At 46.2% G+C, this 18,094-nt stretch overlaps 1 protein-coding gene across 6 annotated transcripts in view; it reads right to left on the bottom strand.

Moving 5' to 3' along the window:
* Positions 1-18,094, bottom strand: part of DIP2C (disco interacting protein 2 homolog C) — a 395,318-nt gene that overhangs the window by 167,478 nt on the left and 209,746 nt on the right. For all 6 annotated transcript variants that reach the window (XM_026478673.4, XM_026478674.4, XM_026478675.4 and 3 more), the window contains one exon: positions 10,899-11,009. In XM_026478673.4, coding sequence (XP_026334458.2) covers positions 10,899-11,009 — 111 coding nt within the window. The remainder of the gene's footprint in view (positions 1-10,898; positions 11,010-18,094) is intronic.

The following is an 18,094-nucleotide window of genomic DNA, read 5'->3' as shown; positions in this document are numbered from 1 at the left end:
ATACCTTCCTTGGGAAGGTGTAAGTTCAGATCTTCCACCCACTTCTTAGTGGGTTTTCTTACTCGTGGTGTGAAGAGTTTTTTGTATATCCTGGATACTAGTTTTTTTTAATCAGAAATGTTTTTTTACAAAGATTTTTCTTCTAGTCTGTGGTTTACCTTTTTAGTCTGTCTTTTACAGAGCAGATATTTCTAATTTTAATAAAGTCATACTTATCAACTTTTTTCTTTCATGGATTATGCTTTTGGCATTATACCAAAAAAGTCATCACCAAACCCAAGGTCACCTATATTTTCTATGTTATCTTCTGGGAATTTTAGTTTTGGTTTACTTTTGGGTCTATGATGCATTTTTTAAAAAGATTTTATTTATTTGATAGAGCAAGAGAGAGGAACAAGTGGACTCCCGACATGGGGCTCAATCCCACAACACTGAGATCATTACCTGAGCTGAAATCAAGAGTCAGATGCTTAACCGACTGAGCCACCCCGGCACCCTGGATCTATGATACATTTTGAGTTAATTTTTGTGAAAGGATTAGGATGTTTAAGATCTGTGGGGCGCCTAGGTGGCTCAGTCGTTAAGCGTCTGCCTTCGGCTCAGGGCGTGATCCCGGCGTTCTGGGATCAAGCCCCACATCAGTCTCCTCCGCTGGGAGCCTGCTTCTTCCTCTCCCACTCCCCCTGCTTGTTTTACCTTTCTTGTTGGCTGTCTCTATCTCTGTCAAATAAATAAATAAAATCTTTAAAAAAAAAAAAAGATGTTTAAGATCTGTGTGTACGTTCAGTTATTACAGTGTTATGTGTTAAAAAGTCTATCATTTCTCCAAGTTGCCTTTGCTTGTCAAATATTGACTATATTTGTGGGTCTATTTCTGAGCTACTAGGATACATTGATCTATATGCCTATCGTTTCACCAATATCTGTCTGTACTATCCCACATTTTATATGAAGTCTTGTAGTTGAATAGTATCAGTCCTAAACTTTGTTCTTTATTGTGTTGGCTATTTGGGGTCTTCTACTTTTCCATATAAACTTTAGAACTGACTTGTTGATATTCACAAAATAACTTGCTGGGATTGTTTAATCTATAGATCAAATTGGGAAGAACTGACACCTTGACAATTGAGTCTTCTTATCCATGTACAAGGACCCTGTTTATTTAATAGTTCTTATGATTTATCACTTTTATCATTTTCCTCATCTAGGCCTTATACATTTTTTAGAGTTCTAAGTATTTCCTTTTGGGGGTGTTGATGTAAATAACATTATAAATGACAATTTCAAATTCCAATTGTTTGTTGCTGGTATATAAGAAAGTGATTGGTTTTTGTATGCTAACCTTCTATCCTGCAACCTTGTTATAATCACTTATTACTTCGATTTTTTGATTCTTGGGATTTTCTACATAGACAATCATATCATCTGTGAATAAGTTTTTAATTCTTCCTTCCCAATCTGTATGCTTTTGATTTCTTTACTGTCCTATTGTATTAGCTAGGATTTCCAGTACAATGTTGCAAAGGAGTGGTAAGAGGGAACATCCTTGCCTTACTCCTGATCTTGGTGGTAAATCATTTAGTTTCTCACCACTAAGTATGATGTTAAGTAGAAGTTTTTTGTAGATGTTATCAAACTGAGGAAGTTCTCCTGTATTCCTAGTTTGCTGTAATCATGAATGGGTGTTAGATTTTGTCAAATGTTTTTTTTTGTATCTATTGGTAGGGTCTTATGAGTTGTCTTCCTTAGTTTGTTGATGTGATGAATTACATTAGTTGATTCTTGAATGTTAAACCAGCCTTGCATACCTGGAATAAATTTCACTTGGTCATGGTATATAATTTTTATACACGATTGCATCTGACTTGCTATTTTGTTGAGGAATATTTTAAATCTATGTTCATGAGAGATAGTAGCCTATAGTTTTTCTTTCTTGTAATGCTTTTGTCTAGTTTTGGTATCAGGTTAATGCTGGTCTCATAGAATGCTTAGGAAGCACTCCCTCTCCTTTTATCTGGAGGAACAGATTATACAGAGAGGTATAACCTCTTCCTTAAATGTTTGGTAGAATTCATGAGTAACCCATCTGGGCCTGGTGCTTTGTTTTGATAAGTTATTAATTATTGATTTGTTAAATAGACATAGCCTTACTCAGATTGTCTACTTCTTCTTGTGTGACCATCAACAGATTGTGTGTTTCAAGGAATGGGTCCATTTCATCTCCATAATCAAATTTGTGGACACAGGGTTGTTTGTAATGTTCCTTTATTGTCCTTTTATGGTTCATAGAATAAGTAGTGATGGTCAGTTTCTCATTTCTGGTATTAGTGATTTTTGTCTTCTTTTTTTTTTAGTTAACCTGGTCAGAAGTTTATCGTTTATTGATTTTTTCAAAGAAGTGGTTTTTGGCTTCTTTGATTTTCTGATTTCGTCTTTTCAATTGCATTATTTCTTAAGTTTTATTATTTTTCTTCTCAGATTTACTTTGCTCTTTTCCTAAGGTTGAAGCTTACAGATTTTAGATCTTCTTTTCTAACATAAGCATTGGATGCTACACATTCGCTTGTAAGCACTATTTTTGCTGCATCCCACAAACTTTGATCACTTGTATTTTCCCTTTTTAGTTCAAAATATTTTACAAATTTCCTAGGCTTCTTTGATCCATGTGTTAGTCAGAAGCATGCTGTCTACTCTCCAAGTGTGTGGGACTTCTCCGGTCATCCGTCATGGATTTTTGTTAATTCCACTGTGCCCTGACAGCATATTTTTATTCCTATTCCTTTCAATTTAAGGTGTGTTTTATGCCCCAGGATGTGGTCTATTTTGGTGATTGTTCTGTGTGAGCTTGGGGATGTGTATTCTGCTGTTGTTGCATGGAATACTCTACAAAGGTTAATTAAATCCAGTTGACTCTGGGATGCCTGCATGGCTCAGTCAGTTAAGCTCAGGTCATGATCCCAGGGTTCAGGGATCGAGTCCCGCATTGGGCTCCCTCCTCTGCAGGGAGCCTACTTCTCCCTCTCCCTACTGCTCCTCCTGCTTGTGCTTTCTGTCTCTCTCTCTCCTTCTGACAAATAAATAAAAAAAAATATTTTTAAAAAATCCAGTTGACTCAGTTGAACTCTTCAGTTCAACCATATCCTCAACTGATTTGCTACCTACTGGATCTGTCCACCACTGATACAGAGATGTTGAAACTCTACTGTAACTGTGGATCTGTCTATTTATGTCTGCAGATTTATGGCTGTTGTCTCACGGATTGTGGTATTTTGTTAGCATGTACGCATTAAGAATTATGTCTTCTCAGAGAATCAACTCCTTTATATATGTAATCCCCGATAACTTTTCTTGCTCCCGAGTTTATTCCATAAGAAACTAATGTCACCACTCCAGCTTTTTAAATTAGGGTTAGCATGGTATATTCTTCTCCACCTCTTCACTTTTAACCTGTGTCTTCATAGTGAAAGTGCATGTCTTACAGTCCACACAGAGTGGGTGGTGTCTCCAGTCTACTCTGACAGTGTAATTGGTGCATTTCAGTCAGTGACATTTAAAGTGATTCATATGTTTGGATTATTATTTAACATGTTTGTTACTATTATCTATTTATTGTACTCGTTCTTTGTCTTCCACTCTTTTTCTGCATTTTCTAGTTTTAATTGAGTATTGTATATGATCTGACTTTTACTCCTTGGTATATCAATTATACTTCATTTTTACGTTTTCAAGTGGTTGTTCTTAAGTTCACAGTATGCATTTACAAATACTCCAAGGTCACTTTCAAGGAGCACTACAGCACCTCAAGGTTAGTACAGGTGCTTCATAACACAATAGTTTCAATTCCTCCCTCCTGCCCCCTAGAACATCGCTGCCATTCATTTCACTACTGTATATGCTTATAATCACCCAATACATCATTCCTATCATTCCTCTGAACAAACTATAATCTGTAAGAGCAATTAAGAATTATAAAAACAACAGATTCTCTTTAGTCTTTGTGTAATCCTTCTCTAACAGTCCCCCTTTCTTTATGTAGACATGAATTTCTGACCCCACCACCTTTCATCTACTGATGAGCCCATTCGTCATTTCTGTCACAGTGTCTCCGATTTCCAGCACAGCCTTTACATTCTCTCTAGGGTGTCCATCTATCCACTGACATTACCCCCCCCCCCCGCCCCCGGTTTTGGAGCAGTGGTTTTCCCAATGACCTCAGTTTGCTGACAGATCAAAGTTGGGATCCAGCTGAACTCTTCAAGTGGCTGGTTTCCATTTCTAAGCTTCCTTCTTGTTGTAAGGATCCATATGACCAAGTTCATGCTTCTGAGGCATGCTGGCATGGAGCCAAGACTATCTCCTCTACTCCATATCTTATTCTGTTTTTTCTCATTTCTCCCTCATGTGGACTTAACTCAATTTTCCTTTTCCAACTTCTTAAATTAAATCCTTGTTTCTTCAGTTTCCAGGATCTCTTATTGCCTAATATAAATATTTTAGGCTATCAGTTTCTAAGTACTACTTCCGTGCGCCCCACAAGTTTTAGACTATTTTTTTTACCCAAAATACAATAGCCTCTTAACGTGTCCCTGTTTTCAGCCTGGAACCCACCCCAGCCCAACCAATCTATCTGCACGACCTGTTACACACTGGCATTGTCAACACGCAGCTCTAACCATGCCATTTTGTTTAAATGACTAGGCACAGATATCAAGATTGAGTTCATTTTCATTAGTTTTGAACAAATAGGCCTTTACTGTCTGTCTTCAAACGCATCTTCTGTCTTCCTTCCAAGTCTCCCACAGCCTTGGTTTTAGAGCAGCTCTGTGGGATAAAACTTTCTGCCGTGACAACTTTCCACACTTGCACTGCCCAGTGTAGCCGCTTGTCTTAAATGTGGCTAGTAAAACAAAAGAACAGAATTTTAAATTTAAACTAATTTAAATTTATAAGGTCCCATGTGGGTATTGGCTACCACACTGGACACTGCAGCTTGACTCAGATAAGCCTGTCCTTCACTGGGAATATTTAGCTGAGTATGCAGTCTGATTTAGTGCATTCTTCTCTTACTCTATTGTAACAAAATACGTTATTTCTGAATTATAATAAATAATGAAAAAATTTAGTTCAGAGGGAATCAGATTGCAGAGCTGGAAAGCATATTAAAATCAGTGAATTCAAATTGACTAGAGAAAGATTAACCTTCTCAATGTAGGAAATTAAACTTTAATGTTGAGGAAGAACTGACTACAGGGCAAATACACTCTTCGGAAGCAAACACAACGTCTTCTGTATTCGTGTCTCTCCTACAGTGCTCAGCAAACGCTCGGGACGCAAAACTGCACGTGTGTTGAACGGCTACCAGGAGAGAAGCCGTTATGGCCAGCAGCTGAGCACCGCCATACCTCAGATTCTAAACAGTCATCAGCACAAAAGCAGCCTCAGGGATGGGTTCGCATGTACAAATTTGTAGTTCATAGTATGTCTCCAGTTTTAAAGAAGAATTTCATTTTTACAAGTCACAAGCAGTGATTCTCAAACTCTTTGACCCAAAGAACACTTTAAACTGTTAAAAATTGGTGAAAATGTTAAAAAGCTTTTGTTTATAGGACTAATGCTTTGACATTCGCTGTATTAGAAAGTAAACTGAAAAGCCTTTTAAAATGCAAGGCTTCATAATCACCACGTGCACCAACTGTCAGAACGCAGTATCACCACGTCCAGCAGCCTTGGAAAAATCCATGTACGTTCATGGGAGGATGAGTGTGGACACAGTAAATCATGTGTCAGTGTTGTTCCAGAAACAGTTTGACCTCACAGACATCCCTAGAGGGTCTCGGGGTCCCCCTGGGTCCCTGGCGCCTGTCTGAGCCTGCTGTCCAGGAGTGACACTGGGCTCTGTGGTGCTCCACCTGGAGTGAGGGCTGGGCCCCGGGGAAGGCGGCCACTCTGGTCCGTGCACACATACGGACCTGGAGATGTGCTTTCTGAAGCTATTTGTCAGCTCACAAAGAGACAAAACCACCATTTTAAACATATTAGGAAACTGTATGCTGCATGTTTATTTGAACATTCTTCCTTATCATCGTTGGTCCTGGTAGAAATAGAAACAACACAAATCTCAGTGTTCTTTTCTAGGGCTTCTGGTTGGGGAGAAAGGGCATAAAAAACAGCTAGAATTCCTTTAAGTTCTAATTTAGACTTATCAAGTAAAAGTAATAAAGTGCCTAATACAGAGTTTGACATTTTCTAGGTACTCAGGAAATGCCTCTTCATTAATTCACTCTCCAAATCAAATTTAAGTTTCCAAATAAAGTTATTTAAAAAGAGGAGAAGTACACACTATTATAAAGAATTCCAGTAGGAGTTCATTACAATGGAAGGCCACGGGTTTGGAAATGAAATGGAAAAGTATAGCCAAGAGAGATTAAATTTGAGGCTATATGGTTGACTGGATTGATTGTTAATTAGAGCAATTATCTAAGAGATAATAGAATTACTTCTTGGTTGATATAATTTGGTCAGTGAAGCATCCAAAGTAATTCTACTGCAAGCTGAGTGGTCTAAGAATTTTAGAAACCAAACTCTCCTGAGGGCCACAGAACTTCTTCTTTTGAGTGTCTTAAATCTTCCATGCAGGCACAGGAAAACAGAAACCAGAAAATCCTGACACCCGCACACCGGCAACAGGGCCACAGTACGCTCTTCAGAGTTACCACATCTTAAAGGATTTGTGGACATACACCGAAAGAGAAAGTAATTCACAGTATATTCGTGAAATGTCTCAATAGAAAACTCGGGACTAGCCTATTTTAACAATAGGAAAGAACAGAAAATAAGGTGGTGAGACCATCAAACGAGGCTGATACTGACCCCCGGGTCCTCACTAGCTCCCCCCAGGGTGGGTGCCGCACGAGTGCTGATCGTAGAAAATGAGAGCCCCACCGAGGTGCACAAGCCAAGAGCCTCTGGGTAGGTTTCTCCCATACGTAACCTAAGCAGTTATTATCTACTCAAGGTTCAGAGGAGTATGAATGTGTAGAAATGAAGACAGTCCGTATGGAGTAACATCTTCATAGTATTCTCCACACAGCAAGTGAACAGCAGGGCCAATCCCACCATCTTTAACCTACGAATGGAAACCTTACTCCTTTAAAGCAGAGCTGGAGACCATCACCCGTGCAGCCGCAGGGCCTACGCATGCACCAGTCACCACGTGTTCCCACCCTCACACACGCCCATGCTGACTCGGCCTCAAGGTCCTGCTGCTATTACCTTCTGAACAGAGGTCAGACCTCGCTGACACTGACTCATCTTCTAAATGTGCATCGATCTCAGGGTCTTTCTAATTCCTCTGCTGTGTTATTCATAGGCCACAACGCTACCAAAGTCCTCCCTAAACCCTAAATGTGTTCCTCTTGTGCCTTTGCCTAAAATCTTCAAGCGGTACTCCGACATCGTCAGGATAAAGTCTAAGTTCCTGAGCATAGTACACAACAGACCTTAAAATCCGGCCCATCTGACCTAATTTCTTGCTTTTCCCCCAAATGCACTGTGCTTCTTCACCTTCCTTCCTTCCTTCCAAAAACAACAAGGCACTATTTCAGATGCTTGGCATACATGAGTGAACCAAAAGATCCTTGTCTTCCTGAGCCACACATTCCCATGGTAGACAGGCAGATGGACAGAGAGGCGTACTGATGATGTAGGTAGCCAAATGATAGACATTTAGATGGCAGACAGATGACGGGTAGGTAGGTAGGAAGATGGATGATTGACAGTGTCAGAGGTGATAACTGCGAGGGACACACGTGAGTCAGGAGGGGACGCATAGGGACTGCGCGAGGTGGCACTACTGTCGTACTATTTTAACTAGGTGGACAGAGAAGGCTCATGAAAACAGTAACCCTTGAGCAGAGACGTGATGGAAAGGTAAGAAGCAATGTGTGTATCCGAGGGAAGAACATTCTAGGCAGCAGGAGCAGACAGCATAAAAGCCCCACTGCAATTACGTGCTTGAGAAACATCCAGGAAACCAGCGCAGCAGCAGAAAGGGGACGACATGAAAGACAAGACCACGGAATAAGAGGGAGCCAGACCGTGGACATGGTACATGTGAATCTTACCCTGAGAGCAGCAGAAACTGCTGGAATACGAGCAGAGGTGTGTCACCAGCTAACCCGTGTTTGGGTCACTGGTCTGGCTCTTCCTTTGGACTGTGAGCTCCTTCACCCAAAGCCGGCAGAGCTCCAAGCTCAGCCCCACATCTGGGGTTCTAACTGGAAAGACAGAGCCCAAGTGCAGCAGGTGTTCCCACGTCTGCTGCCCCACAGGGATGCTACCTGACGTGAACAGAGATTCTGAAGTAGGGCTCCAGGCGGGCTGGACCAAGACAGGTGCAGTTTTCTTCTAAGAGGGCAGTGCTAGAGGTTCTCGTGCTCTCCTTCACCACCACCCTCCGCTCACACTTTCCTTCCGCATCTACTCCTTCACTCTCCAAGATGGGAGGCAGCCTGCACGAGCGAATGGAGATGCCCCTGAGGCCAAGACAGCACTGTTCCCTACTTTGTTAACCTCTCTCAGACTTTTACTTAAAAAGAAACACGGTGAAGCAACCAGCACCTGGCCTGTCTCCTAAAACAGCCAGGAGGATTTGGAGAATATGCCATAGCAAAAGCCGGGTAAACATCAGGGGTTTATCAGCCCCACCCCTCATCATTAGGAAAGAGAGGTAATGGAAGAAACAGACGGTGCCAGGTCTCAATTTCCATCTAAATTTTTTAAAAAATTTAACACAGAAAGTTAGAGCTTAGAACAAGACACAAGTTACAATCTTCTGTGTAGCAAGAAGTCAGATGACAGAGCCAAAGCCAGATCTGCATCCTGTTTCAATGAGGTCCTCACTGTGTTATCATTGAACAATCACACACCTCCCTGAACTTCCAGTTTCTCATCTATAAAATGGAAAAAACAACACCTGACTGGTTTCAGTAAGAACTAAAGATACTGGTGATAGTAAATATGTGTCTACGTGTGTGTGTCTGCATGTGTCTACCTGTATTTGCACACCTACATGTATCTGTGTTGGTGTCCACACGTGTGTCTACATGTGTGCCTGCAAGTGTGTCGATGTGTCTGCATGTCTACATGTGTCTGTGTCTGCATGTTTATGTATCTAGGTCCACACGTGTCTATGTGCGTATGTCTAAATGTGTGTCTATTGTGTGTACTTACATGTCTCTGGGTCTACATGTGTGCCTGTGTACCTATATATCTACATGCATGTGTCTGTGTGTCCACATATGTGTCTACTCTATGGGGGTGGTATGTACACTGACATGTATATACCTGTGTGTCTGTGTACCCGTGTCTACTGTGTGTCTACATATGTGTCTACCACGCAGGGGGCTGTGTGTGCATTGACATGTGTTTACATGTGTGTCTACTGTACATGTGACTTTATATCCACCTGTGTGTGTCTGTACTTACAACTGCTGCATCTGTGACTATGTGTGTACATACACAAAAAACTAACACGGTAGCATCCGGACAAGTGAAGCATTTCATAGTAGGATGACAGCACCTGTGTGCATGCCTCTACCTGCCTATTTGAAAGAGGCCTCTGAAACATCTGCATGAGGAGGGGCTCCTGATACATACTGGGTGTTCAAATATCTCTGGAAAACAGAAGGTAGAGTCAAGAACAAGCTCCTGCTTCATTCCACCCGCACACTGTCCCCACATCAAGGCATCTGGCAGGGGGGGGAAGGGGCAGCACTCAGCCTTCACTGCCTTTCAAGCCCACTCTGATTCCACAGATGACGACCCTGATGCTGTAAGGTCTGCCCTACCCCTCCCTCCCCCCTAGGAAGGAGCCCAGCCAGGAAGTCAGGCAGACGGCTCCTTACAGGAAAGGGTGGGGGGTTTGTCTTGTCACCCCCACTAATGGAAGCAGCCGTGAAACGGAACCAAGAGCGTGGTCGACCTGCCCACCCTGGGTGTGAACTGCCTGAGCTGCCTCATCCCATAGCCTCGGCTTCCTCTTCTGCAACCTGAAGGAGCAGTAAGCACTTCACCTGTTGTTGTAAAAACCAAGTGGGATAGTACTTGTGAAAGTGCTCTGCAAAATACAAAGTGAAGTGTAAGTGTTATCTTTTGTCGTTGTTGGCAATCCACATCAACCCTGAACTGAGGTCCCAGCAACACTTACTGATGATTCTCCTTAAAAACTGTAGTTAGGGAAGCCGGAAAAGCAACTTTAATGTAGATGTTGGAAAAAATTCTCAAATTTAATTAAAATATTAATCACCAAACAAGTTTTCTGATGAGCGAAAGTAATGGAATGAAATTAATGATAGAAAGTCAAGCCAGCCAAACCCGGGTGATGGCTACAATAGAACGGAATTACCAAGACAGCATTCTCTTACACAGCACCATAAACCACAAAGCAAACAAAGAACATAGGAAAATTTAAGGATTTTCTTTTTTGAAAATTACTTGAAAAACAGGAATCCTGGGGTTAAAAGAGAAGGAAAATATTATACTAGCAATTGAGAAAATATAAAGTAAAACCAAACTGCCGAATGGTAACACCTAAAAAAAAAAAAGCAAAATTTGGCTCATGAGAGATTACTGTTCAACTGTTATGAAATTCTCAATAGCAGACATTATCTTTAAAAATGTAAAAAGAGTTAGTGTTTATTGAGTTCTAATGTGTACCCCTGAGAGTGTATCTGTTTATGAGGCAGGATATCATCACCTGTGATCACACAACCAACCAAGGGACATTCAAACGTACCACACTCCTGCCCCACACCCACGCGGCTACCGCGGACACGCACCCACCCGTCCACTTTGCCATCACCACCACACAGTGACCTCACGACCACTTGGTGCCTTACCTGACCGGTAGCGCTCATCTCGTGACCCTGAGGACCTTCGGCGGTGATAGCGAGTAGAAGAAGCAGGAGTGACGGGAGCCCGGCGCTCGGGAGGCAACGCTTGATCCACCCCTGGGTTAAGGGAAACAGCAAAGTAAGGTAAGGCTTTACCTGGCAGCCAGAGTTAATTCATTTGGTAAAATCATTTGGTAGAATGAAGCCCTGACTCACGCCATGCCTGCGGCCAAGTGAGGGCACACGAGGGCATGGACAGGGGCCAGGGGACATCATGGACACTGAACAAGAGAGGGAGAAGTGTCCCAGGCAGGGGAAGACTCACGCCCTGACACTATAGCCTTTAGAGACACCAGCACAGGCTCCCTATATCACACACGTCTAGAACATGGATGAGAGAAATGGAGCCCAAAGAACTGGGTGAGAATCTTCTTTATATACAAACATATGGAAAGGGTTATGTTCATTCTTGAGGAAATTAAAAATTATGTTTATCATTAAGGTTACCTTTACAATAAATCTCACAGGATATCTTAATGACACAATTCAGGTAACCAGGACTGTGCATAAAGGTTTATCTTTATTCATTCAAAATCTTTAACTCTGAAATCTTACTCCTTTCGATGCAAAATAACTGAAAGATTTCTATTTCCATCTGGCTTTGAGGAATTACCTGAAAAGATAAAATAGTCAGATAAACTGATCTGACGGGCATTTGTCAAAAGCTGACCTAGATCTGGCAATCACGATGCCAACGACACTGGGGCGCTCGAGCGGCAAGAAGCCCCATCTCCGTAGAACTAAGTCAGTACAGCAGGGGAGGGTTTCATCGTTACAGCGCAGAAGGAAAGAAATTCGGAGCGCTGGGCATCAAACACTATCTGCTGAGTCTTCAGAAAAGGACCAGCGATACTTGAGAGAGAAAGTAAACCAGCAATGGCTATTTTAACAGAAACTGTTTAGTCCCTGGTTTTCCGTGACGGCCCCATAGGGTCACTCATATCAGGGGTGTAGCATGTCTCTTGTGCTGATTTCTGCACCTCAGTTGTTGTTCTTTTAAACTATGCTCCATGCTCAACGTGAGGCTTGAACTCACGACCCTGAGATCAAAGTTGCATGCTCTGCCGACTAAGCCAGCCAGGCACCCGGCTGCACCCCAACTCCTGCTGGCATGTTTGTGGTTAGTGACAGGATAGGTTAACTAACTGCATTAGAACTGCACGGAAGACACGCACGCCAGTCACCTGGCGAGCTCCTGCAAGCACTTCGTCCGCGGCATACACCGTTAAGCTTCCTGACGACACAGCAGCTCACAGCTGCCAACCCTGTCCAGTTAGAGTCTGCAAATGACCGTCAAAAAAGAAAACCTGCTCTATTTCATCAAACAGGTGCACAGAACTGATGGAACCGAGGAGTGCTAAGTCATGATGGGAAGTGGTGGTCATCTGGTGTTTACAAACATGAGCTGCGATCCCTCTTCACCGCCCAGTTTAGACCACACACGACTTCTTTACAAAAGCGTAGCCCTCACTACACATCGTTAGGAACGTGAGTGAGTAGTGGGCTGTGAATACCCTTCTATCTTAGACTTTTCCATTATTCCTGGTTAATATTTGTATCTTTCGATTCCATCATCTTGGTTTTCAATGGACCTCTTGCTAATTCCTTCAAACTATCCCAACAGAAATGAAAACCCTTTCCAACCCTTTCTCCCCCAAGGGCAATCACCTACAACTTGGGGACAGCCTTTTTCCCTGAAGACCCTCCTTGAGGACCCCCTCCTGCTCTGATCCGGGCTGGCTGGTCCAGACCCGCTGCGTAACCACCACACAGCATCCCTCCCTTCTGGAACTGGCTTTTGCTTAGACATCTAAGCAAAATTACATGCAAATTTGAAATTTTGAACATTTGTATAAATCGATTTATTTGAAAGTTATGTGCATTCAGTGCTCCCCATGACAATTATTGGTGAGAAGCTAAATGCCGTTCTGATGGTATACTGTTCATGAAAAATCTGCTTAGTTTTTTCTTTTCCTTTCTGTCAACTTTCTTGATTTTTTCTTTACTCCCACCGAAGGAGCTGAGAGCCAGTGTCTTCCTCCTGTGGTGGGGTCATCACCAGACCGACCTCCAGCAAGCAGATCTTTTACCTGAGTTGCTGCATTTACCCAAAGAAGAGACCTCTGGTCTCCTGTCTTGCGAATCGACACAGAAGTGCTCGTCATTCGGGGCTGGAGCTGTTCTCACTCTCCAGGGCACGTGCTCAGATTCAGTGCCTTGCACCCCACATCCCAAGGTTCTCAGTTCTATTTCTCAGAGAACAAGCATCTCTGGGGGAGTGGGGAAGACGTGGGTCACCTGCTTCCTAGAGGCCAGGCCTGGCCCTGTCCCTCATGGTGCCCATGAAAGCGGCATGGTCTGCTACACTCGGCACCCCCACCATCAACCCCACATACCACTGAAACCTGTCAGTGTCTCGCACTCCGCTGTCCTGCGGATTTGCACTTCGTGCGTTTACAGACATCTTAGGGCGGTTCTGGGAAGAAGCAGAGCTGAACGTGCACGTCCAAGCTGCCAAGTGAAACAGTGCCCGATTTACACACACGGTCTGGCTGTCCATCTCAGTGCCGCTACAGACCTCCCGAACTCGAATACACTTCCCGGAATTCCACTAACCTTAACCCGGCCGGGTCCCCAGGGGGCACGCACTCGCGGGACACGCAGGCGCAGCGCACAGACCAGGACCTGTACGCCTGTCCTCAGCTGATTCCTGAACATTTACCTTCACAAGCCAAAGTACACAGCTTACGACACGCGCTTTAAGAGACGAGCTACTAACAACAGAGAATCGCTCCTACCGCTCACCGGCAACAGCGCATTTTAAAAACTAAAATATCAGTATGCGCATTTCCATCATTAATTTTTAGCTGCCCTCACTGTGACTAAAATCCTGAGTAGCTTACAGTATGTTCTGACAAGGAAAGGCCGTCCGTCAAATAGGCAGCAACTCAGATTAGAATTTCCAACCTGTCCGCACAGGGGGACCCCGAGGTAACGAGTGAGGGGTCCTTCCTGTTGTGTATAAGGCAGCACGAGAACACACGGAGCTCAGGACGCCGGGCGCTGAGGGCCCACACTCCTGCCACAGCTGAAAACCAGCTCTCGGACCACAGAATGTGGGGACCGGGCCTGAGCGACGACACTGCAAAGTGAGGGGTCTCGAGGGAGGTGGGGGAACCCTCCAAAAACACACAAAGCCAGCAGGCAAAGATTAATCCTTCTCAGGCAAAAACGTGGTGGGGGTGGAGAGTGGCTCTCTGTCCCACACTTTCGAAGCACCCCGTGGCAGACAGAGACTCAGCTTCAGGTCCCACGTGAATCGAGGGACGGGCATCCAAGAGGCCTCCTGGCTCCATCCGTCTCCCATCTGTGCACAGCTCTGCCATTCTAAGTACCATCTGAATGTTCACGGGGAGCTGCCCCTTCCCTTGAGACGGGCGCCCCTTCCTGGTGCTCCCAGGTGCACTGGGGGCCCGGTCCTGGGGCAGAGGTCGCGGACTGCTGGGCTCTGCATGCTGGGGCAGTGACCACTGTCACATGGGCAAATCTACCTGGTCTCTTGAAGAGAAGCAGCCTTATGATCTTTCTGCCAAACTACTCGACCCCCAGTGACCTTCTCAGGACAGACTGCCGCCCAGGAACAAAATCGGGGCAGCTGCGAGGTCGGCGGACAATGACACGTTCCTCACATTGTTACCTGGGAGGCTGCTGGGCAGGAGCTGGGACATCTGTCTGCTCATCTCCTCCCCGGGCCAGCGCTGCCCCCGGCCCACGGGAGGGGTTCAGGAGGGCTCCTGAACCAACGCGGCCAGTCTCCATGGCACGTGCGGGGCCTTGCAAGGCTCCCACCAGGCGTCACTTCAAACACAACCTTCAGTGAGATTTCTGTTCCCCTTGAGAAGCGCAAAGGAAGGAATCCAAGGAGTCCAAGAGGAAAGAGGAAAGTGGCCAGGCAGGGAGACAGTAACCCAGCCCAGGACCCCGGCCCTCTGCCAGAGACATCCTCAGACAGCCACACGCGAGTCCGTCCCAATTCTTTCCAACGCACGACAAAGAAAGGACTCCCCAGAGAAAATCCCTAACAACACGGTTCTGTCCCAAGCACCCCACCAATTCCAGTACCAGATACCAGAAACCACGACAACCCTCATATTCACTGAGACTGTGGCCACGTGGGCTCTGTGGCTCTGAAATACCATGTGCTTCAGGCTGGGAGACCTGCTGTGTAGACCACCCTTGCTCATTCAGGATGTCAAATGTTCCAGAAAACACCAAGACTTCTAAATTCAGATAGCAAGGGAAACACACGAGAAAGCCTTGGTTTTCCACATAGCTGCAAAAGCAATCATGAAGGATTTGTGGAAGATGACTTCAATAAAAGCTCATGTGGGAATCAAAACTAGAAGACCGTGATCCAAGTTCCAGTCTTATTCTTAGCCCAAGTGAACTGGGCAAATCCCTCAGCTGCTACCTCAGCTTCCACGTACGTTGAGGAGCAGATGTGGACACGGTCACGTGTGAGGGACGTCCCCCCAGACCGCTGCTGGAACCCAAGCCTCTCTGGTCCTGACCCCTGGTGTTCAGAGCCGGTGGATCCCAGGGCCCAGCAGGGCTCACAGCGTCCCCGGGGCTCCTACGCACGTGGATCCTGCTTCAGGAACCTGGAGAAATTGCAGAGGGCTTCTCTGTATTTCAGGTCTGCAAAAAACGATTTCTGAGTCGTCCCCTGCTCTTCTGGTACCTGATTACACCCCCACACAGCAGCACTTGTAAAATAAGTGCAGTCAAGGCTCTGCAGACGACACGCACCGCCGTGTGCGTACAGACAAGAAACTTACTGTGTTTGCTTCGTACGGACTCAGATGAGAACACAGCACAGAAGGGAATTCCATCCCCTCCACCGTCAGCCCGACTCGTTTCCGCCTCTCGCTACGGGAGGCCTTGCCGAAAATCCACAGAATTCTAACCATATTCCTGCCGACACACTATAGTTTGATTAGGGACGCATTCCGTGGAAAAGTACGGAAGAAGACCTGGAACTTTAGGGAGCTTGACGTGCACCCAACACTCGCTCTTGCTCACCGCGTGACAGCAGCTCAGAAGGGAATGAGTGTACGAGGTCAGGGGCAGGGCTGCAAATGTCTGCATTTTTCAGGTACCCACACAAGCCAGGTCCAAAGCAGACGTCTTTCTCGCTGCCCAGGTGGACCCTCAGATCCCAGCCCCAGCTCTGCTCAAACTCCAGCAGCTTGCACGGGAGACGGCTTGGCGGCTCCTGTCTCCACTGATATCGGGGAGCAGGAACCCGGCAGGTAGAACATCACTAAAAATAATGGGGATCCATCTGACCAAACCCACAGCTGCGTGTGATAAATCAGGAGTATTTGTTCGGCCAACGAGAGCAGAAATTATGTTCTGAGATTACGACCGTGCATGGCTCACCTAGGACACGGGTTGCTCGCCTCCAGCGGAGGAAGGCTCAGTTCCTACAGCAACTCAGACTACAAAGGATTCATGCTCAGTCACAGGCCAGTAACCTGATTTAAAGACCCGTTTTCTCTTCTGGGGTTCAACCTTACACCTGACACCCCGTCCGTCATGAACAGACGGCATGGCGTGACCCCTCAGCGGAGGTGGTCCCCTGGGACAGGCTGCTGTCCCTCAAGCCCTGACAGGGACGGGCAATCGCGGCTTCCGGGCCCAGGGCTGCACTCCGGGAGACCCTAACTCCTGCTGCAGAATGAAGACATGGACCCGGTGTGCGGCGGGCGCTGGAGGGGCGGAGACCCGGCCAGCGCTGGCTCAGGAGGCCATGGCACCCACACGCTCTCTTCTCTGAGTCTAGAACAGCCCTGACCACAGTCTGCATCCCTAAACACAAGATAAGAAAGTTCCTCATCTTCCATGAGACCAGAAAGGGCACCGTTCACAAGCTCTGAACTCTGCCCCTTGCATGAGGCTCCTTCACAGACCTGGAGAGCCAGCAGCACCTCGGCGGCTGGGCTTCAGATGCTGCTGCCTCCGCACGGGCCCGTCCCAGGGAAAACGACGTCAGGACAGTGTGTCTGCAGTTAGAGCACCGCACACCGGGGTCGCGGAGCTAAAACCCAGGATTCATGATCATAAAACACAATTCAAGTGACTAGAACGTGCAGAGGCCCCAAACCGTGTTCTCCTTCAACCTCTCAGATACAGAAACAGCGAGGAACACGACGTACCACCACTTACAAGTATCCAGATCAGAAGTCAAAATAAAGCTGTGCTCACGGAGGAGATGCCTCCAGCACTAAGAGGTCCGTCTGCCTGATGTTCCAGGCACCACACAGCTGAGCACCACATGGACACGCTGGCTCGGCCCCCCGTGGGGCCAGCTCTGAGTGCTCCCTGCTCCACGCACCTGCTGGACACACTGGCCTAGCTGTCCATATGGGGGCTGTGGCCAGGAGGACGGAGGCCAGGGCCCGACCTGCCAGCAGCATGGATTTGACAGGGGGTCTACACGCCAGCAGCCGGTGTGTAACGTGCAGGCAGTTACTGGTTCATCATTCTGCGCATATCTGAAGGTGCCTACCTCCTCGGGGTTGAGGTGGGGGTGGAGTCATCCAATACTCGACCACCCCCATCCAGCTACAACTTCACAGTCATTTCAGAAGTAGGCTGTTGTGAGGAGCAGGACCAGAGGGCCTGTCCTAACCCCAGGGATCCTTTTGACACTGGAGCTGGGCTTGGAACAATGCACAGGTGCAGGCAGAGGGCACAAGCAGGTGCAGAAGGCCATCCCTGGAAACAGAGCATGGGACCGCCCAGCAACAGCAAGGTCCGCGGAGCTGAGGAGAGGCTAGGGCTGCTGCGTGCAAAGCCCTTCTGACACAGACTCACAGACTCGGCTACACTCTGCACAGGGCCTCTGCGTCTGTCAGCAGGAGCAAACATGGTCAAGCCACCCTCACCAAGAGAAGTCCCTCCTCCTCCAAGGCCGTTCACACGCATCCCGTGGCCAATTCCCAGGGAGCAGGAAGAAAGCAGACGGACCTGTCCTCCAGTCTCGCAAGTGGAATCCACCAAGATTCCCAGAACTACGCAGCCACCTGGCAGCTGACAGAGAAGCCACACAGGCACGGAGCAGACCAGCCCTATAAAAA

The sequence above is a fragment of the Ursus arctos genome, unplaced genomic scaffold (assembly GCF_023065955.2).
Source record: "Ursus arctos isolate Adak ecotype North America unplaced genomic scaffold, UrsArc2.0 scaffold_30, whole genome shotgun sequence".
Lineage (NCBI taxonomy): Eukaryota > Metazoa > Chordata > Mammalia > Carnivora > Ursidae > Ursus > Ursus arctos.
This window is presented reverse-complemented; position numbering and strand designations above follow the sequence as displayed.